We start from the raw sequence: 21,814 nt of genomic DNA, 5'->3' as shown, positions 1-21,814 counted from the left end.
CAACAAAGCTGTTACCAAAAAAAAAGTTTCAACAAAGTTGACGGGTCAAGATGCGTACGGAGCATGTACAAGGGGACCAACCAATTCAAGTCTGATGTCGGATTTTCCAAGAAATTGTAGCTTCATTAATAATCAAATCATGAGAAGGATGGAAGTTGAATCTAGATTGTTTTTTATTTCTTCAAATTAATAGCATTCTCATGGAACATTCGAATTAACATTATGCACATTGTGCACGGCTTTTTGCAGTTTTTGGAAGTCAGGGAGATGTCCTTGGAAGAATGGAGGTTGCTGGTAGATAACAGAGGCCGCTCGAATTAAAATGCTTGCAGTTAATCCCCAAATTAGAAACTGTCCTTGCTCTGATTCGAAATCGAAAAGATGGAGGATGTACTTCCAACCCATCCATTCTCTCTCCTCAAATCTGTGATTGTCTTCCTGCATTTCACAGAAATTAGATTTAGTGTTTAAGTTGTTCACAACAATTGACATGCTCTGCATCATGTGACCTGTGTTCTGCAATTATCTATTTTTGTATGGGAAAAACAGTAACCTTAAGAAACATCTTCAATGGAACATCAAAAATAGCATCTACTTCTTCGGCATTAAGTACAGGCTTGAAATGTTCTATTTCAGCTACAAGTCCTATCACCGGGACAACCGTGACTAAATGCTGCACAAGGCTAAAAATGTCACATTTAAATGTACGATTTGTCGTTGTCGTTCCTGTATCTCAGTAGAAAAATAAGCATATTACTACCTACCTGGGACATAAAGCACTCTAGTTTTGCAACAACTTGAACTAGGCCTGAATTTAGGCCAATCTCTTCCATGGCTTCCCTTAGTGCTGTTGCAGATTCATCAGCATCTTCCTCCTCCATTTTGCCACCCGGCAACGCCACATCTCCTGTAATTTCCAACACAAACTCAGAAAATTGCTTTTGGCCATGGCCAAGTCTATTTAATTTGAGACAAATAATTTATCATGTGTACAAACAAAGTGAGAATAGATCAATATAGTCACAAAATATATAATTTTTTTTATTGTACCTGGGTGTGATGCCAACTTCATGGATCTCCTAGTAAGAATGACTCTTAGCTCACCCTCAGGACCCTCGAAGAGGCATATCAGGACAGCTGCTCTTCTCTCCCTCAAGTTGTTGGCACAAGAACACTCTTCATTTCTGACTGCTAAAGAGTTGCAGCTGATGCCAGAGCTTAAGCCTATACCGTCGTCGTTATCGTCCTCCAATTCGTCCAGCACTGAGGGTGGTTTGTAAAACTGAAGCTGCTTGGCAAGCCTTTGGAGCATATGGCTTCTTCCCCAATCCTCTGTACAAGCCATTTTGGATTTTTTTTTTCCCAACTGCATGCATGTTCTGTGCAATATATAGGCAACATTTGTATTAGAAGTCTCTCTAAAGGGATTGAAATTCCATGTCTCCACTTGGATTGTAATGTGGGGGAATATCTGAACAAATCATGATCAAGATGGAATTTTAAGCCAACTAGAATGACTTGGGAATATTGTGAAAGTTGGAAGGAATTGCACTTCTTAGAGGACCAGCTTGCAATTTGCTACATGGAATGCCACAACTTGTCCCAACCATGGTTCCAATTTCAATTGATATTCTGTGAACAATCAAGACAAACGAGGATGTTGGAATATAAAGATGCGACCAATAGAATTTCTACTATTCTTACTTGCAATATAAAGGTATAAAGGGCCTCAAATATTTAACGGGATCTTGCTTCCTTGAATTGCTCCTATGAGTAAATAAGGCCCATCACTTCGATCCAAAAAAAAAAAAAAAAAAAGGCCCATCAGTTTGCCTTTATAGGAAGTTCTCCCTTGGTAACAGATTTTACTCTATTCTGATTGAGGATTCTTTTTCTTGGTAGTGAAACAATAGAGTAAAATTAGGGTCCATTAACGAGGTCTAAATTTTTAACAAAACTCCGTAAAAAATAATAGGGGCAATGGAAAAACGTGTATACATGCACACTAACTAGAATTTTGATTTTTTTAGATGAGCGATAATCTAAATTACTTTAAATTAATCTTATCTACAAAAAAGAGGGGTCAAATTTGTTGGAATTTTAAAAGGTTTTAAAAATTTAACCGTTTTATTTAATTAATTATTTTGGCTATTTTATTTGATTTATTGTGGGGGTTATAAATATTTAATATTCATGTTTTATTTCTGGTTGGTGAATGCCTTAATTTTTGGTTGGTGAACTTTTATGATTGGTGAAGGTTACTTGTTTTTGGATGCCTATAAAAGGCCACTCCTCCTTCACATTTGAAACACACACATTACACCATCAGAATATCACATACCACAATCACCACCATAAACTGATTCTCTCCTTTTCTACTTTTATATATATTCTCTACTTTATATTATTATTTTGGCAATGGTTCTGTGACTTGGATACCCATATCCGTCTATGAACGTGCTCATAGCGGATCTTAAGTTTGTGTACAAGGGGTCGTATCTTGGAGTCTTGTAGACCGTCAGTACCTGCACGTAGGGAGGCTACAAAGGCTTTAGGACAGCGTCTTTGACGTGCTTCACCGTACCAAACTCACCTTCTTACTTATTATTTATTTTCCTTTTACTTACCTATTATTTTGTTTTCTTCAATTTCATTATACCTTAAAAGCTTTCTTATTTATTTATTATAACATTATTTATAATATAATGTTTTGTGTTTGGCTTTATGGAAAAGAAAAACTATATTTTGTATATATTTTTTATAACAATCTAAAGCCTTTGTAGATTAAAACTACTTTTTTTCCGTACTGTTGTGAAGCCTCAATTGAATACTTGATTGATGAGATTACCACTTGCTGCTTGGTTCAAACTGTAGTAAACAAAGTATTATCTTACATGTATTTCGAATAAATCATATTTGTTAGGTTGTGTCTTTATCATAGCATAAGTTTGATTATATATGTGAAACCATATGTCTATTAAACCTTTGTATGTTAAAATCATTTTCTTTCCGTACTGCTATAGGTTGTTTGTAGTTTACAATTGTTGCAATTCAATATCTATATTTATAATATATATGTAAGCTCTGCACAGTTTAATTTTACAAAATATTTATTAAGTGTGTTTGGTAAAAGGCGTGCTGGTTTGAAAATATTAGTGTGATGATTTGAATTTATTGTTTGAACAACCAAATATGTTCTCAACCTTTTGCTCAAAGACTTGTTTATCCATAAGTTTCAAAGTTCTATCAAAATGTATTTTTATCAGTTTGTTGGTTAAACATAATTATTGGTTTGTATAATTTTGAGGAAAAATTATTTGTTTTGTTGCATCTTTGTCATGCTATATATATATTGCACAGTTCATTTTGTATACTTGAAACTTTGCACAGTTCATTCTGTTGTTTGGGTTTCGGCCTTTTTTTCAAAATTAAAAATTAAAACGCATTTGGCCGATTTATATCATATTATGCTATATACTTTGAATTAATGCATTGAAATTGTGACTCTTATGATTATGCTATTATTCCTCTAAATTTTTATTCAGACATTATTCCTCTGTATAAATTTTAGTTATATATTTAATTTGTGATTTGCAGTTGTAAGTTACTCAAAGAACACTTGTATTTTGAAATTGAGAGTTTGCTTTGATAAAATTTAAGAGCCTATTAATATATTTTCTTTAATTAATAATTTACATTACACTGACCATTCATTTGGATTGACTAATTGATATTTTGTAAAGTTCTGCAACTTATTTCATTAATATGTCTAATTAATGACCTTATTTCAATAGCGTTGGTATATTAATCATATTATTGCTGATTTTGGATATCAATTATCTTTAGTTTTTGGAAAATGGATCAAATTACGTTATGTGTGGTGTCTTTCGAGTATTTTATATAAATGTACATATGTATTGCACTAACGATTGTGTTAAAGGTTTATCTTATTTATGGGAATAGAGATTTGCGTTATTTTCAATTTGGAGTTATGATGGAATCGGTATCAGGGGTCCAATATCATGTACCACAAGATAAGTTCTACCAATTAATACTTTATCTTATGCAAGTGTGAGCATTGCTATAAATTTATGTGATTCGAAGAAATTAACTTAGTTTGAATTTTGTGAATAAGACAATACAGAAACTTATCATTTGGCACTTGTTTAGTCTTGTCAAATTTTAAATAAATAAATAAATAACCTGAAATGGAAATCTATTTCATGATCTTATCTACATGGTCCTTTTGTTCTTTACAAATCAGAGTGTGTATTGTGTTTGTTTATTGTTTTACTTAATCTAGAAATGCCAATCCATGAGAATACTTCTTCTTGATTGCATACACTTATACCTTTTCTTTTCTCTATGGAATTTCTTTATATTGGTGTGAATGCCCAATTTTGTCAAACCTTAATTTGGTGAGTTTTCTATGATTACTTGTTTTGAAACCAACTTCAATTTATTGAGAATTAGAATTTTTACATTTATGGAGAAATTAATTTTGACTATTCTATTTTGTGCATATGCATATGTTTTCAAAATTTTCATTACTCCCATATAATGTGCTATATTGAAATCTTAAATGTGGAACAATTTATTTTGGACGTTAGCTTTTGAGATCCATTGTTGTCATTAACTTTAATTAGAAGCTTTGCAACGGCCATTTCATTTATATAATTGTTTTGTACTTTGGTATTGCTTTAAATCATTATTTTAGTGGCTTCATTTCAATTGCTCTTTCAAATATGGGAATTTCTTAATGTGGTGATTATTTTGATTTGTTGAAAGTTGATTACAATTTTTTTTACTGAAGCAATCAAAGTTTTTTTTTCTCCCAACCGTGTAATATTCCAAGGAAATTCTTCATTCAACAAAATCTAATTGTTTCTGGTGAAGGAATTAATGGATTTTAATGGTGCTTCTCCATTACTTTTGTAAACGTATAATTATACAATATTTCAGTGAGTATGAATTAGCATGCCTTCTTTATTTTGTCGAATTGAAAAGGCGTGCATGCATAATTAAATTTTCCTAAATTCTTTTCTTTCTTAATTGTTATATTAATTCTTTTGTATTCAATTGCGTCAGTTTTGGTATTAATTGTTTGAATATAAAATCTAAGAGCCTTATTTTTGGCAGTTAAGTTGTTGATATTGTTAGGTGATTATTGCCTTTAATGTTCTGAACATTTATGCAATTAATTACATTTAGTTTAAACGTCTTGGATTCATTTTAAAGTTGCCAACGCCTATATGTTTCAATTGTGCAATCCTTCATATTAGTTACTTGAGTTAATCTTGATAAAATATATTAAGTGAACTAATGTTCTTTTGAGTGTGAAGTCTTGATAGCTGCCACATTGAGTTAATTGCCAGGAAGTGTACTTTGTGAAACCTTCTGGAGAAAACTGACATAAATGATAAATTATATCACTGTAAGCGGCATTTAATTTTGAATTTTGGTGTAAGGTTTTCAACCCGTAAATCCTCTAAAGTATTTTGGCATATCTTACGAATTTAAAATTAAATATAAATTTAGTATAATCTTCATATATTTTGCAAATTCCCTTAAATTTGTGGGGGTTGAGTTTTCCTTAACTATGTAGGTATTTGTTGTAATTTTTGTGGGTATTTCAAATACAAAATTAATATCAATTTTTTTTATATAGATTTTGAGTGGTTTTAATTACCTCTTTAAAACTAAAGTTATGTTGTATACTTATTATAAAAGTTTTGCATTCTTAATTTATTTTATTTTAAAAACAGTGTAGACAATTTGTGGAAGTTGAACTTTTCTAAATGGGAACTTTATTGCTGTAATTTTATTTGTTACTATCATTAAGCAATTTTTGCTTTTATGCTGGAAAATATTAGATTCATTTATGTAGGCTTTCCTTTTCTCTTTCCCAAAATTTTGAGTGTGTTTTCAATCTTTATGCTCTCTTGGGAAAGATTCATTACATTCATTTAGTGACATAATAATTTTATATTTCCTTGGCAAACATGTTGTGTCCGTGTGAAATTTGTTTATATTATAAAATTTTATTATGAGACTAATTTGTCTTCAATTTTGATATGAAAATGTGTGCAACTAATGATTACCTTGGTATAAAATTTTGGTAGAGACTTCTTATTGTCTTATAGGTTCCTATTGAGAATCAAGAAGATACAATTTCAACCTGGATATGCGATCATGATTTCAGCCACTTTGAGTGCACAAAAGGGAGTAAGAGTATCCTGAAATACTCAGTGTTTATAGTTAAATTTATTTAAAGAATTAATTGTTATATTGTTGTTCATAAGTGGTAGCAGGTGTACTCAAAGTTTCATGGACTTGAGAGGTACTCTTGATCATAAGATTTAATGTATGATGTTTTTTGTTATACTTAAATGTATACCAATCCGTATCTAATTTCCGATTATACTGAGGTGAAATCCACTAATCATTTGTGTGCAAGATTGTGTAGGAAATATTTCCAATAACATGCAGGTTTAGAGCGCGCTAAAACGAAGAATAAAGATATGACCTACATTATATATGCCTTGTGAAGGCTAGTCTTGATATGCATGCCTCGTGGAGGAGGCTATTAATGCAAAATGTCGAGGGGGATGTGCTTAAGCCCATAAGGGAGTCACCTAGGGAGGTAACCCAACTTCTGTGATTGGAGATCCCATGAAGGAAGTTCAATGTGGTAGAAACAATCCATATTGCGTGACTCATATAGCACTCATAAAACTATGGAGATATCCTTGAGATATTCTTCTGCTCATCCCTAAGGCAAAAGTGCTATTTTATGTGACGTCAGGAAGGGATTTATCCCTGAATGAGTTTCGAGGCGGGCAAACTCCCGCAGGGTGCAGGTCACATGTACTCTTGGAGAACTCACCTAAGTGAGAGACGTCGTGAGGCCGCGACTATGAGAATTGGGCTATTCTCTAGTAACTCTCATGAGAATCAAGATTAGCGCATGGCCATAAATAGCGCTACCCCGCATCCAAGTCTCAACTAATACTATGTGTGGGATATGTTGAAGTTTGGTCAAAGGTGCCGAGTTCAATACTGTGTACACTCAGGTTCCTCAAATGGAGACTATCATCACTAAGTGAAGGTTCAAGCCCGGAAGGCACCTACACCTATTACATAGTATTATATTGCCATATATATTATATATTTTTCACTGTTTTTTTTGTCACGGTAAAATTTTAAAAACCTTGTGGGGGATTGTTGGAATTTTAAAAGGTTTTAAAAATTTAACCGTTTTATTTAATTAATTATTTTGGCTATTTTATTTGATTTATTGTGGGGGTTATAAATATTTAATATTCATGTTTTATTTCTGGTTGGTGAATGCCTTAATTTTTGGTTGGTGAACTTTTATGATTGGTGAAGGTTACTTGTTTTTGGATGCCTATAAAAGGCCACTCCTCCTTCACATTTGAAACACACACATTACACCATCAGAATATCACATACCACAATCACCACCATAAACTGATTCTCTCCTTTTCTACTTTTATATATATTCTCTACTTTATATTATTATTTTGGCAATGGTTCTGTGACTTGGATACCCATATCCTTCTATGAACGTGCTCATAGCGGATCTTAAGTTTGTGTACAAGGGGTCGTATCTTGGAGTCTTGTAGACCGTCAGTACCTGCACGTAGGGAGGCTACAAAGGCTTTAGGACAGCGTCTTTGACGTGCTTCACCGTACCAAACTCACCTTCTTACTTATTATTTATTTTCCTTTTACTTACCTATTATTTTGTTTTCTTCAATTTCATTATACCTTAAAAGCTTTCTTATTTATTTATTATAACATTATTTATAATATAATGTTTTGTGTTTGGCTTTATGGAAAAGAAAAACTATATTTTGTATATATTTTTTATAACAAAATTAACCCAGAATCGTAACTAGGTTAATTGGATGTTTTGAACTTGTCGTGCGATTAGATGGTAGCCAAACATTCATCGTATGAAGGAGATCCTTATCTTCATGTACGGCAATCTAAACAATTTTAGGGCCCTCCTCGTCCAATTCCATTCTCTTTCTGTCGGCAGACAGATCCATCACCTAATCATTTTCCACATGCTAACAACATTATATAATAGACGAAACGTATAGCAGCATGACCTAATTCTCTACAGCTTTATTGATCAACATGGCAGCTGCTCCGGATCCTTTCTGGTCTTCATTGGCCCCCAATGATCAGTTTCAAAACGATCAGCTTCACGACGTCCTCGTCAGTGACCCAAAGTTTGCTGTCCACGGTGAGATTATGATGCTGGTTCTGGTTCTGCTGTTTGCCACCTTGTTCATCATTCTCTTACTCTTCTCCTACACAAGGAAATGTCCTCCCTCATGGTTGTCCCAAACATGATATTCAGCTCAAGCTTTAACCCGCATCAGCACTCATCGACTCGAGGAATGCTTTAGCCTCTAGAATTTTCTTGGTTTGATTCTCAAACCAGCCTTGTAGCCATTATTTTTTTTCTTCAACATATTATATATGATGCTTTGTATGGATGAAGTATTTTAGTTTAAGTTTGTTATCAAATCATATTTCTTGTTTTGGTTTTCAATTAGATTATTTCAAAATTTCTTGTGAAAGGTCGTTCAATGAGTTTGGGTTTTGGGTCCTCCTGCTAGGACCTTTTGGATTAGAGCGTGAAATTACTTCATTACTCCTGTGGTCGTTAATTACGCAGAAATTAGCTGTTGCTTTGTGATCTTCATAACTATGTGTGGTCCACAATTTCTGATCAGTACAAATATTTATTGTCTATTTATTGAAGTTTTCTTCGCCAAGTACATACATATGATGAATATTATGCGGTGCCTGCTCTTTGCATTAATCTCGTAGGTCTGGATGATTTTTAAAGTTTAATGCACATCGGCTCACTACTAGCAACACTCATATTGTTCCCCATTTAACTACTTACAAAGCCCAGTAGGTTGAGAGCTTATCACAAAAGGCCTCGGTCATATTATTAGTGAAATCATTCATTTATATACTACATTTTTATTGAACAAGTTTTCGATATGGGACTTTATATTCTTCAACACTTTCGAAAGTACACAACAATATTTTTATCAACTCTCTCATGTACTGTGGGTCTTACAAAAACCCCATGATTTAATAATTGTATGGAACCCACACATAAGAGAGTCTTTTCGAAACAACTCTTCATGTTTCTAGTATTTTTCAAACAGTATTTTTAGAAATTCAACTCATTTAGAGCATCCACAATAGGCTCTCTAAACCACCTCCTTAGCTAAAATTTAGGGAGGAATTGAAAAAACCCACCTCCAACCATGCTCCCTATCCAGCTCCTAAAATAGGGAGATCTCTAGGAGCTCCTAAATCTTAGGAGAGAGAAAGGACTCTTAGTGACTCCTTATAATTAAATGATTCTATATTTAATATTATTTTAAGTATTTATTTAAAGCCAACTATTTTTTAATGTTGCTTTTGTGTCTACACTTTATTCAAAAATTGAATTAAAAAATATTAAAAACATTTATGACTCTTTAAACTAGGGAGTATGGTTGGAGTTGAAATTTTATAGAGACCTCCTAAAATAGCTTTCTAGTGTTTTTAGCTAAATTTTAACTAAAAAATAAAGAGCATGATTGTGGATGCTCTTAACCTTCTAAAAACAATTGACAAATTTATAGAATATATGTAATGAAAAAATAAACTATCAAACAAACATAACATAAATTAGAAATATATTTCTTATACAACAATCCTTTTTCTTTTTTTTTTAGACAAGCGCTAATCTACTATAAACTAATCAAAATTACGAAGAGGGAGATTCGAACTCGGATATATAGTGGGAAGCAACTCCGCTCTAGCCAACTTAACTAAGCTCATGTCTGTAACTATCCTTTTAATTTATAATTAACATGATAGAATTAATTGTTTAGGAACTAGGCCTAGTTCAAGTCGTACGGGTATTTGAATATGAGATACACTGATTAATCCCAAAACATGATTAAGTCAAAACCCAACCCACATTCCAAAAAAGAAATATGTGACGTATTTGGTAATCAGCACTCCAAAAAGGGAAATGTGTGATGTATTTGGTAATTAGCACTCCAAAAGAGTTATTAACGCTCTCTTTAGTGATATTGCATTTCCTTTTGGAGGGCAAATATCGTTTGACCCAAGTACCCCTACATTTCAAATGATAAGTACTAACTTTTGCGCGCTCAAGATTGAATTACGGGTTACAAATGAACAATACAGCGTACAATACGTAGTTGAGCGGGGTAGACAATGTCACTACAAAAATATAATTTGGAAAGGAGAGTATCACAGATTACTTTCCATAATTCCTAGATATTGCACATGCTAAGCAACCTTCTTGTATAAAAGTGGTCTAGACAAACCTTGAAAATGCACCTACTACTTCTCCTCTATTCAGCAATCTCCAAGAGACCAATGTACGTATACACTTGGTCTCCTCTTTAGTTCTTCCGATTCTAGCTTATGAATTGGAATTTCAAATTTTCATAAGTTTTTTTCATGTTATTTGTGCAGCAGAAAGCTATATAGCTTATGTTTCACGTTTATATACTTGAAATGGAGCACCAACAAGCCAAGACTTCTGCAGGGAACCATTCTCAGTCTGCAGCTAGCGGTTCAACTTCATCACCTGAAAATAAGTCTTCTCAGATGGGAACAATTCCATCTCCAAATCCAACTCCCAGCTCCACGGGAGATGCTGGTCCTTATGACCCCAAGCAACTGAGGAGGTCAATAAGTTTGCTATTTATATATATTTTTGTTGTAACTTGTACGTACGTACGTACGTTTGTTATTTGATCTCAATTCTCTAATGGTTGGAATGTATTAATTTGGGTTTACTTTGTAGAATTCTAACAAATCGGGAGGCGGCCCGACGAGCTCACTCTAGGAAGAAAGAGTACGAGAGAAAGCTCGAAAGAGAGGCCAAAGAGGCAGAAGTAATCTTTTATATTTATTAAACATATTTGCTTGCTTTCTTTGTTATTTGTTCGACATGAGTGGAACGAGTTCTGTGTGTTTTGGTTTCTTAAGTTTACCAAATGATTGATTTTCGATTGCCTACAAAAAATTTCGGAGAAAAAATTATTATTATTTTTATTTTGCTAGAGTTTTTTTTTTAATTTTTAGTGCAAGCAATTAGGGGAGAAGGGTTTACACAAATATTCATTGGATGCCTGGGGGATTTTGAACCTTTGTCCACATAGGTGGAGATGGAAGCTCGACCGACAACACATGATTGAGTGTCTAGCCTCTCACAAATATGAATGTCCGCACTTTAATATTTTTCTGTACACATGTTACATATGTTCATTGAATTTTGTTCACCAAATAACGTGACAGTGTCTAATTAACTTAAATTTAAATTTACTTTAAACTGCATCGACACAAACATATATATATACTAGCACATCATTTTGGTCAACAAATTGGTGACCCTGGCAATATTATTGATATTCATTAATTGTGTGAAATATATCTTCAATTGTATGGAGACCAAAACTTCGGTTTGCATCAATAGCTAGGTTACCTCTAAAAGAAATAATCATGCCGAATTGGAACCCAATATTCTTTTTTAAATGAAATTCTTATTTTTATTGTTCTCTGGGGGAATTATATACAGGAGAGGGTAGCAATGCTGGCTTCACAAGTGGCTTTCCAACGAATGCATCTCACGATACTATCAAGGGAGAACAGCCAGATGTGGGAGAGGCTGCAAGTTCTTGAGAATCATCGGGCTCACAAAGAAGGTATATATATATATATATATATATATATATATATATATATATATATATATATATATATATATATAATTAATTATCACTCACTCCCATGGGCGGAACCACACTAAGGGCTACAGTGGACTGTAGCCCAGTGTGGTTTTTTAAGAAAAAAAATATATAATTTATATATTTAATTTATTTTCAATATTAGCCCAGTCAGTGGCGGTATATAGATTACCTTATTTCCACTTTCAACATTTAAGTAAATGTCTTTGTCATTTTATTTTTATTTATTTTTATATTACTCCATTTACTTAAGTTTACAATGTAAATAAGGAAGTGCCCCCCATTTGGATTCAAATAAAAATACTAGAAAATCAAATTCCCACCAAATCAAAATATGAAAAATCGGTTTTAGTACAAAATACGATTTAGGCTACAAATGATGGCTCATTAAGTCAATATATACTTCATACTAAAATCCCATAAAATCAAGTTTTCTTATTTGATGTGTGAGGAATAAAAGCCGCCAAAAATTATCTTCAAAAAATGATTATTCTAAAAACCCATTTTTCATACTGAGTCAATATTTTTACATAAAACAATTTTTCATGTATGATATGAATGCATGAAGGAACTAAGGTCAATCTAGGTAAAAAAGCCTTAGATGTTCAATCCACTATGGTGTTAAACCCTATTTGGTTTATGTTAAAACTTATTGAAAATTAGTTTATGGAGCTATGAATTAGCGTGGTTTATATGATTTAATGTTTACTTTTATTTCTACAAAGACTATAGAAATTTTGAGTACCAAAAAAAATAATCATGAAGTTTTAAGCTAATAACTTTAGCTAGCCCACCCGTTGAAAAATTCCTGGTTCCGCCCTTGCTCACTCCTACACTTGATTGGATTACCTATATTGATTAATTGTGTGATTAATTGCAGCTGAGACTGAGGCACTGGTGAAGGAGAGAGAAACGCTTCTTCTCCTTCGGAGTTTGCAGCTGCAACAACAACAAGGTGGCAGCAGCAGCAGCAATAATCCAAACAATGTGCATAAATGAAAATTCAAATATGTACTTTTCTTTTGCATCCAATCCAATGTATGAAATGAATTTCTCGGACCACAGGGTTTTTATATATTGACTTGGTCAAAACAACACCTGTTTTTAAAGTCGTCTTCTTCTTGGCACTTAAAAAGCATTTTAAGTCAAAACGACGACTTTTGTCACTGTCGATGAAGTCCACGGTCCACCATTTACCTAATTGAAATCAAGCACTAATTAATTCATGTATTATGAAACATTATCTTACTAATTCGAGCCAGGTTGGTCCATCAGAAAGGGTTTGGACTTTGAGAATAATTGTACACACTACACATATGGCTGCGGAACAAGTGAGTCAACTATGCTATGCTGCATAGTTTCATTATTAATTACTTTATTTAGTTAATAATTAGTGTGATTATCTATATAAGTGCAATCCTAAAAGTCCAAACCCTTTCTGATTATCTATAATTAATTAGATATATATAGCATGTATGGGGAGAGCTAATCCTTAAAATTACAAAGAGAAAAACATGTCAATAATATAAAGGGGGAGAGCTAGTTCAAGTTTTCTTCTTTTTTCCAACTCTCTCGTTAAAGTGCTTACCCAATTAAGGAAAACTCACTTCATGTAAGATAATTGGAAAGGAAAAAAGAGAGAGAAAATATATGAGATAGACTCCACTCTCTCTATATATAGCATGTAAATTTTTTAAATAAATGATACCCTCAAAGGTAAATTGGATATACATAGATGAGAAATATTTTTGCTCACCACTTTAACCTAAGGTGTATTGTTACCACTATTTTCAATACTTGACACGTGTTAATGGATATAATCATAGTTAACTCTTTACTTTGTATTTGTGGAACCATGATTATGCCTATGGAAGAGTGGTGATGGTACACCGGTACCTTGGGTTAAAGTGGTGAGCAAAAATGCTCCCGAATGGATGTCTAATTTTTTTTGAAATTTGGTTGTAATATGAAGAATATATTTAAGTGATGACATATATGAGGTGACAATTAATATATATGATATATAATATATTGTATATATATAGAGAACGTAACTATTGAAACTTATTTTGTTTTATAAATTTTTACTTTGTATCTCAAAAATCTTAAGTGTGTTTTCTTATGACTTAGATTGTAGGGTTTAACTTAAGAAAAAATTGAAAAATAAATAGCTAGATCTTTTAAGTCCTAACTTTTCCTTGATCACCGCCAACATTGAAGTAAGCAATATCATTTCGTTGAACAATTTCAATGTGGAAGGGACTTCGACGTTGAACATTTCGTGTACCATGACTCGCCCACCACGGCTATGTCAAAATTAATAATTTCATGCCCTTTTGCTCATCATTAAGACATGCCTAATCCTTAGCAAAGTGCTAATCATGATTAGTAATACATAGCATGCATCAATCATGGAACATCAATTTGTCAGCGTTTTTTGCCAAATTCTAAACTTTTCTTGTTCCATATATTGGTAACTCATTCTAACGACGCAATTTATATATAAAAAAAAAGAAACAAGAAAGAAAGAAGAAATTAACTGCTCTTTGAGTTACAATATAAGACACTCAAAATAATATTATTATGTTTTCATGAGCAAGTACCTCAATATCTCACTTAGAATTGTCTCATTCATATAGTCAGATCCAGAGTACTTGCCCAGCTCTACCTCCCACTCTCCATTAATAACTTAATAACTTTCATTCCTTCAACCTGCTGAGCTTTGAGGATGGGGGTGAGTACAAAGACAAAGACAGACTACTATCAACTTCATGAATATCATCTTCATTCTTGTTCCTTGATGTTAGCCTGAGAGACAGATCCAAATCGAGATCTTCGCAATCCGATGAAGCCTTTCTTTTCAACGATTTCGACTGATGATCCTCATTCTTCTTTGACGTTAGCTCTAGATTGTTGTTGAAACTTGTGATGAGTTCCTTTGGCTTGGGTTGCACTTGGACATGGGTATTTGTGGGGTTAAGATCAATCAGCTGCTGGCTCAACCTGGCTTGATGTTGGTGCTGAGCTTGCAAGGACTCACGGATATTATATAATTTGCATTCTTGTTTCAGTGTTCGAGCAATCCAAGAAGATTGTTCACCAAATGAACAACTTGTCAGATAATTGTAAGCACTACTTGAACTCCAGTTGCCTTGAAATCCAGTGCTTCTCGGGTACCTTGGGTTTTCGTAAGCGGTCCAAGAATTGGCATCTCCATATCTTGGGAAGATCAAGAAAGAAAGAAAGAATCTTTTTTGTGAAATTTAATTCCTCATTATATGTATTAAAATAGTATGAGAAAATATATATATCTAATTTGAGCTTAATTAGTATATAAATGGATCAGAATTAGTAAGTAATCATGATTATTGAGGTTTGTTACCTGAAGCTGGTACTGTGGCTTCGGTTATATCCTTGAAGCATGGGAAGTTGGCTGAGGTTATAAATATTTTTATCTCCACATTCAACAAGATGGCCTTGATGATCCGCCAGAACTGTCAAAACAAAGGTCATTTAATTTGTATGAAACCTCACTATATTCGGATTTAGCATACCCAATTAATAAAAACCCTAATTTTTGCAAATCTTGTATATACCTTGGCCTGCGTCGTCGATCTTCTTGCTTCTAAACATCTAGTCAATGAAAAAAAATAGAAAAAATATTTTGTTTCAGAAATTTAACAAGCTAATTGCTTTGTGGTAGGTAGCAAGGAACAAATTAGTAAGAAATTCAAAGGTTTTGTTGATAAAATAACCTGTAAATGGCTCTTGACATGCGCAATACTTAGTCCCTTAATGTTCATCAGTTGAAGAACCAACTTTGGTGTAGCTCCTGCACCAAAAATCATTAATTAAACAAAATCATAATAAGATTAATTTAATTACTAATTCCTACAATTGAACGGTACTCAATCGAATACTGAAAATTCGACATGAAGCTAACTCACTCTCTTGACCACCAAGCCTCTCCACGGCGTGGATGAAACGGAGATGAAGATCCGGTGTCCATCGGAGCCTAGGCATCTTGGATCTAACATAGGGTCGAACTGAGGCCTTCCTTTGATCACTCTCTTCAACTGTGCTGTTGCTTGAACTTCCTCCATTGTTTTTTGGCTTACCACTTTCTTCAATATCATCGTAATTCTCCCCGCTCTCGCTTCCACCCTCATTTTGTTCACCGGAGGGACTTGTTTTCGAGGAATCGGAGTCGCCCTCCATAGCCTTGTAATTCTAATGAAGGTGAGAACTAGGGTTGATGGATTAATTAAGAGTAATGAAGGAGATAATTAGGGATTAGAGCCTTGTTGGTAGCTCGATTGGGAAGACGATGATGATGACCTTTTTATGGTCTGGCTGCAGCAGCTGCTGTCCCGATTCCTATTTTTTCTTCTTCAGTGAACACATGCTCGGACAGAGAGAAATAGTATTATTTACAACAAAAGAGAGACATCGAAATCCATCAACTAATCAGGACACAATCAGCTCAGCTCTATTACAATACAAGAGATGCTCGAAACCCTAGAATCATGACAAAAGATAGAGAAACTTGCTTCTCTCTCTCTCTCTCTCTCTCTCTCTCTCTCTCTCTCTGTGTGGGAATAGGTAAACGATATTTTATTTACATTTATATATATGACATATAGGTATTTTAATATGATATAGCATAGATGTATGAATGGATGTATGGATGTCATGCAAGAAATAACAATATATTTCTTGTGTGGAATCTCAACTCCCATTCCATCATTTTTATATATATTAATCAAATTCCAACTCGGAATAACTTAATTAGTAATTAGTATGCGTACCAATCAGATGGTATGTAATATTATGTGTCTTACTTTAAAGAAGAAGAAGAAGAAAAAAAGGACCATGTAATACATGAAAAAGTGGTATATATATAGTATTAGACAAGTTGTTTTGAATTTTGTTCATCGAAGACCAAGAAATTCATCTTTTATTGATATATATTTCACAGTTCAAGTTGAATAAAAGAACTTTCAACTGGTCTTATTTTTATGAGTTCATTTTGATAGAAAATAATCTTAATTAACACCATTGATATAAAATTCAAACCTTTTAATAATCAAGTTGAACAACCACATATTTCAACCAATATTTTGTTTTTAGGACATTTTCTATTGAGAGGGGCAATACTCAACTCACACACTACACAGATGCTAGGACTCGAACCCATGACTTTTCCTGAGGGATGCAATTGCTCCAAACCACTACACTAATCGGTCCTTTGTGTATCTTTAATACATCTATACATGTAAATTTTATAAGCCGTGTAAAAAAAATAACACAGTGTAAATAATGCAATTACGAAAAATGTTATTTAAAACTCTCATCCCTTGCATGCTTAGCTGGTGTTTAAACATGAAAACTGTAATACTATACTAGTTAGCAGAGATCACTTTCAAAACTTTGATGCAAAATTTTCTTTAAAAAAAAAAAAAAAGAGGGTTAAAAGTGAAATCATCAAGGAATGAGTTGGTTCCAAACTAGATGAACTAAATTGTATGTGTTGTAAAAGTTAGAGAAGATTGCTTTACAGGAAGAAATAAGAATCAATCATTTAAGGAGTACCTCAATCAACCTTGTTGGGGGCATGTGTGATGTGTGTTTCAGCTATATAGCTAGCTGTTGCTGATGCAGACCATAAGCTAACTCCATCCATAAAGATAATATATAATGTTCTGTACGTATATATATGCCTTCCTTCGCGAATCACGGGGATTGTTCCTCCTTGAGATTTGGACCTTGTTCATATGCCACCTACATCTATGTTTCCTCACTGCCTAATTAAGCTGCTTTCTTAACTCCAATTAAGAAAATGAAGGAAGAAAAAACAGAAATTAGTTCAAACAAATTTCAATTTCAATTTCAAGTCCTTTTTTTCCCTCCCTATGTTTATATACCAACAAATTCATCTAGAGTTTAGGTACGAAGCTAATGGGAACTCAAAAGTCTATGCTTTTAGGTTGCAAGAGAACTTTTTCATTCCTCCCACGTGTATAGCCATGGCTATGGGATCCATAGGGCCGTGAATCTTGGGGTCAACAAGATAGGGCAACAGCAACTCTTTTTTTTTCTTTCAGTCACGGGGTTCCTGCAACTAGCTAGTGTTGTAACCGTGGCATATGTCAAACTTTATATTTATGTATCATGGAATAATTATCAGTAAGTAATGTTGTGATTAATAAAGTATATGCTGCTATACCATAGCCATCGATTCATACGCAGTGGCGGACCCAGACTTTCGTTCATCTGGAGGCTTAAAAAAATTCAATGGACTATGTGGGGCTTTACTTGAGAAGGACCTAAAAATAATTAAAAATAATGAATTTAAATGGGATTATATGGCTGAAGTTTTTGGGTAAGTGTGGGCAGCTGCCCATAGTTGGCATTAATTGGGTCCGCCCCTGTTCATACGTATATCTTACAAACACTAGCGTCACTTGTATAAGGGTGAATTTTCCGATAATAAATTATCAATCTGAACCAACTATTAGGTACCGATTTGATTGCTTTATTCAAATTGATAGTTCGATAACGTCACCCCCAAATTAAACAAATTATGTTGGGAATTGATGTGTTGAGAAAAGAATGTATAATAACCTAATTGATTCAATTAAATTTCTTTTTGAAGTCCATACTTGAAGTTGAAAGAAGGCCATAGCTAGCTAGAGAAAGAAAAGATGAGGACAAAAATTATACACCAGCAGGCAGCAGAGAGAGAGAGAGAGAGAGAGAGAAAAGCCCTACAGAATACAAAAAGATTCACTCCCCAACACTTAGCCTGTGAGTCAACGCCCAACAGTTCTTGTGTCCCTTTTTCTTCGCATTCATACGTATTTTAAGCCATTTGTTTAATCTGCATGAGAATACGTGAGCCCTATTAATGCGGATCTAACCCATTATTTGAGAATGAGGATGTCTGTCTTCTTCTAGGGTTCTCTCTGCTCCCCCCCAATTTTTTTATTCATTTTATTCGTACCATGCAATATTCTAATACATGCCTGCGCGCTATATGCCAAGCATGCATGGTCTCCACTGCACCCTATCATTTCCATGCAAGCCGGCCTTTAAATATGTATACAAGTTTCAAAGAAGTTTCACAACTGCTTCGATGCTTATTGGTAGGTGATTAATTGGTATTTCCCATCTGTATTATTAATTTCTGTTTCTTTTTGGTTCCTCTTGGGGACTTGCAACATACACCCACCATTTTTAATTATATTATTTTTATGACAAATTTTCTCAATATTATCCACCAAAACTATACATTAATTATGCATTCATATATACATGCAATATATATTTTAAATCCAAATTATCTAGCATGATGAATTTCTTGCCAAAATCTACGATGGATTGATTGTTGAGCAAAATATTTTTGATATGATTGATGGTGTGTTTGCCTTAAATTAATAGAGACTTGGAGTTTAAAAAATAATAGACGACGTTATATGCTTTATCTTTACTTCATATTCATCTCCATGGTATGTGGAGCCTCTCGATATCATTTTTTGGTAATCTTATATTATATTTAAGTTTGTTATCCTTTTCAATTTGATTCATCCTTTCGTTTCACAAAAACAAGCAAATAAAAATGAAAATTCTCCATGCAATGGTAAATACTACATAGTAAGCTAAATGCAATATTAGAAAGTATATATGTCCAGTTTTGGTATGCAAGATGTCTATGGGTTATGGGTTTGTAAGAAAAAGCATATTCCACACTGGCCCTCTTGTTATATACAAAGATATTAATAATGTAAGGGGGACATCATGAATTTCTTTGCCAAATTATATACACGATTAGAATAAAGACCCCTTGCATGATTTTTATGTACACAAATCTAATTTCTGTACCATCGACTATATAAAAAATTGAGAAATATGACAGCAGAATATAACATCAATACTCTACATATATTATTTTTATATTATGTAAAGATTGGTGTTGTTATTATATGAGTCTATTCACATCTCAATACGTATGCATGGTTGGCAGAGCATGTGAGTAAAAAATATTTAATTACTTAAATATGATATATTATATTCCCGTCAAAGGAATGAGCCATTGTCTCCCCCCTTGATGCATCTCATGGAACCCACGTATACCTATCCTTTCTTTGTCCTCTCCCTCTCAGTCTTATCTTTATAAGTCCCAACTTAAATTATAATTTAAGTGTGAAATTTTGAAAACAAGATTAAAGATAAAACAAAAGTTAATGTGTGTTTTATTCCTGTAAAACATGTATTTAGGTCATTATATTTATATGTCAGTGTATGAACTCTTTAAAATGTCCACATCAATATGCATCACTACTTACCTACTAAAATTCTAATTACATGTAAAAATATTGCGTCAACCTATATGCATTGAGAGTGATCGGTCAAATTTTGAACGGTTTACCCTTAATTAATCCAAGATTACTTGCGCACACTTTGACATATTCTTGGATTTATAGAAACATTTAAAGCAGGCTGCGTAAAATCACTTGGATGTGACTAATGCCCTAACAAAACAAAAAGGATCCGATCGTTTTGAATCCTAATTAATCAACCGACGGAGCTCGATTTAGTATAGTTTACGTGTCAAGGCTAGCTCGTAGAGTCGTAGGTAGAACTTGTCCTTACAAAATAAACTTGCAAGCAGGCATGGACCTATAGCATGTACAACCTGGGCTATAGCCTAGGTGAGTTTTAATCTTTTCTTATAGCTAGTGCTAATGCTAAGCATATATAATCAATTGTTGCTGGCATTAAGGGTTTAGCCGAGCCTAAACTCTAATGGTCCAGTAAGGTAAACTAGCCTAACCTATTTTGAAATCCTAAGTCCATCCCTGTTTACAAGAGAACCATGGCCAAAAATCTTTTCCTTCTTCGAGCGAAACTTACATATCAACTGAAACTTGCCCTTACCCTTGAATGTAACCTAAAACTGGATTTTTGGGCACCATACAACTTTGTCCATCAATTGTCTCAATTTTTAATATCTTGAACTTTAATAATTGGAAGTTTGGAGGAAAGATATAGCCATGGATTCTTGCTAGCGACATTAGTTAAAGTTTGAACTCTTCCTTTTCCCACCTAATAAAAATATTGAATAATACAAACTAAAATATGCTCCATGCACATATAAATTATGTATAAAACTCCAAATGTCAGAATTATATACATTCTTTTATGCATAGAGAGATTCATTTTGTTAATCTCCAACTAGATTGATTAGTCACCACTACCATGTCTTGCATTCTCCCAAATATTATTTCCCAAACAAATGGCAGCCCATTGTCCTTATTCTTCATAGTCAAATGTCGACACCTAATTCTTTGCAGTGCATGCAACTTGTTTTTGACCCATTTGGAACAAGATTTTTAGACGTGGTCCACCTAATACCTACATTTATTCTTTCCTACTTGGACACGATAGCTACATACACCCACATCTCCTAGCTCCCAAACATATATATATATAAATTATGTGTAGACTTGGGTAGAAAGCTATAGCTTGTCCTTTTTATTTAGTTTTCTAACTTTCTTTAGATGGGCAGTAAAGATTGGGGACTTATAACAAGACAAATTGATCTTGCGTTTTAAGCGATTGGGGTGCTCGGTTTGAAGTATTTGAAGGTGATCACTTCAATTCAAGTGAACTCCGATGGTTTGGGGATAGTGAAACCGATTCTCGTTGGATTAGGTTGACCGGTTTGAAATATTCAACCCTACTCTGTTATGTACCTAATAATTGGCCAATGGTAACCCTGAAGCGATAATATGGGTGTGATTAAATCCTGTTTACATAAAAAATCAAGGCCCACACAGGCTTTGACGCGTGGAAGATGAATAAAGGCCCTACACTGCCATCACTTAAGCCCAGTATTGTTGTCCCACGTTAGTAAGTCGTGGCAAAAAGAGTTGTGGATTGCAATAACCAGCACAACGAATCTCCGAATCTGACGAGCTATCCCC

At 33.6% G+C, this 21,814-nt stretch overlaps 3 protein-coding genes across 3 annotated transcripts; 1 reads left to right on the top strand and 2 right to left on the bottom strand.

Annotated features, from left to right (window-relative positions):
• Nucleotides 1–198: 198 nt before the first annotated feature.
• On the bottom strand, nt 199–1,372 carry LOC110767268 (nudix hydrolase 11-like). Its single transcript, XM_021970766.2, has 4 exons — nt 1,051–1,372; nt 765–907; nt 554–673; nt 199–438 (listed from the first exon to the last, which is right to left on the bottom strand). Exons 1-4 carry the CDS (start codon nt 1,370–1,372, stop codon nt 199–201), a joined length of 825 nt encoding a protein of 274 aa, XP_021826458.2.
• A 9,221-nt stretch (nt 1,373–10,593) lies between these two features.
• LOC148293523 (basic leucine zipper 6-like) lies at nt 10,594–12,827 on the top strand. The gene is made up of 4 exons (XM_088254832.1): nt 10,594–10,766; nt 10,886–10,976; nt 11,660–11,786; nt 12,709–12,827. Exons 1-4 carry the CDS (start codon nt 10,594–10,596, stop codon nt 12,825–12,827), a joined length of 510 nt encoding a protein of 169 aa, XP_088110958.1.
• Nucleotides 12,828–14,321: 1,494 nt separating this feature from the next.
• LOC110767304 (uncharacterized) lies at nt 14,322–16,424 on the bottom strand. The gene is made up of 5 exons (XM_021970809.2): nt 15,776–16,424; nt 15,584–15,660; nt 15,425–15,461; nt 15,211–15,322; nt 14,322–15,047 (listed from the first exon to the last, which is right to left on the bottom strand). The coding sequence occupies exons 1-5, from the start codon at nt 16,044–16,046 to the stop codon at nt 14,528–14,530; spliced, it is 1,017 nt and encodes a 338-aa protein (XP_021826501.1). The 5' UTR covers nt 16,047–16,424; the 3' UTR covers nt 14,322–14,527.
• Between the last annotated feature and the right edge of the window lie 5,390 nt (nt 16,425–21,814).

This window comes from Prunus avium, chromosome 6 (assembly GCF_965620075.1).
Source record: "Prunus avium chromosome 6, drPruAviu1.hap1.1, whole genome shotgun sequence".
NCBI classification, from domain to species: Eukaryota; Viridiplantae; Streptophyta; class Magnoliopsida; order Rosales; family Rosaceae; genus Prunus; species Prunus avium.
This window is presented reverse-complemented; position numbering and strand designations above follow the sequence as displayed.

Bases quoted from the DNA above. Each gene is read 5' to 3' on its own strand.
- LOC110767268 (XM_021970766.2), bottom strand. From the start codon at position 1,372: ATGCAGTTGGGAAAAAAAAAATCCAAAATGGCTTGTACAGAGGATTGG. The intron at 908-1,050 runs GTACAATAAAAA...TGGAAATTACAG, and splicing joins GAAGTTGGCATCACACCCAG to GAGATGTGGCGTTGCCGGGT. The intron at 439-553 runs GTTACTGTTTTT...TGTGAAATGCAG, and splicing joins CATTGAAGATGTTTCTTAAG to GAAGACAATCACAGATTTGA.
- LOC110767304 (XM_021970809.2), bottom strand. From the start codon at position 16,046: ATGGAGGGCGACTCCGATTCCTCGAAAACAAGTCCCTCCGGTGAACAA. The intron at 15,661-15,775 runs GTGAGTTAGCTT...TTTTTGGTGCAG, and splicing joins GAGGCTTGGTGGTCAAGAGA to GAGCTACACCAAAGTTGGTT. The intron at 15,323-15,424 runs GTATATACAAGA...TTGTTTTGACAG, and splicing joins GATCGACGACGCAGGCCAAG to TTCTGGCGGATCATCAAGGC.
- LOC148293523 (XM_088254832.1), top strand. From the start codon at position 10,594: ATGGAGCACCAACAAGCCAAGACTTCTGCAGGGAACCATTCTCAGTCT. The intron at 10,767-10,885 runs GTCAATAAGTTT...TTTACTTTGTAG, and splicing joins GACCCCAAGCAACTGAGGAG to AATTCTAACAAATCGGGAGG. The intron at 10,977-11,659 runs GTAATCTTTTAT...AATTATATACAG, and splicing joins GAGAGGCCAAAGAGGCAGAA to GAGAGGGTAGCAATGCTGGC.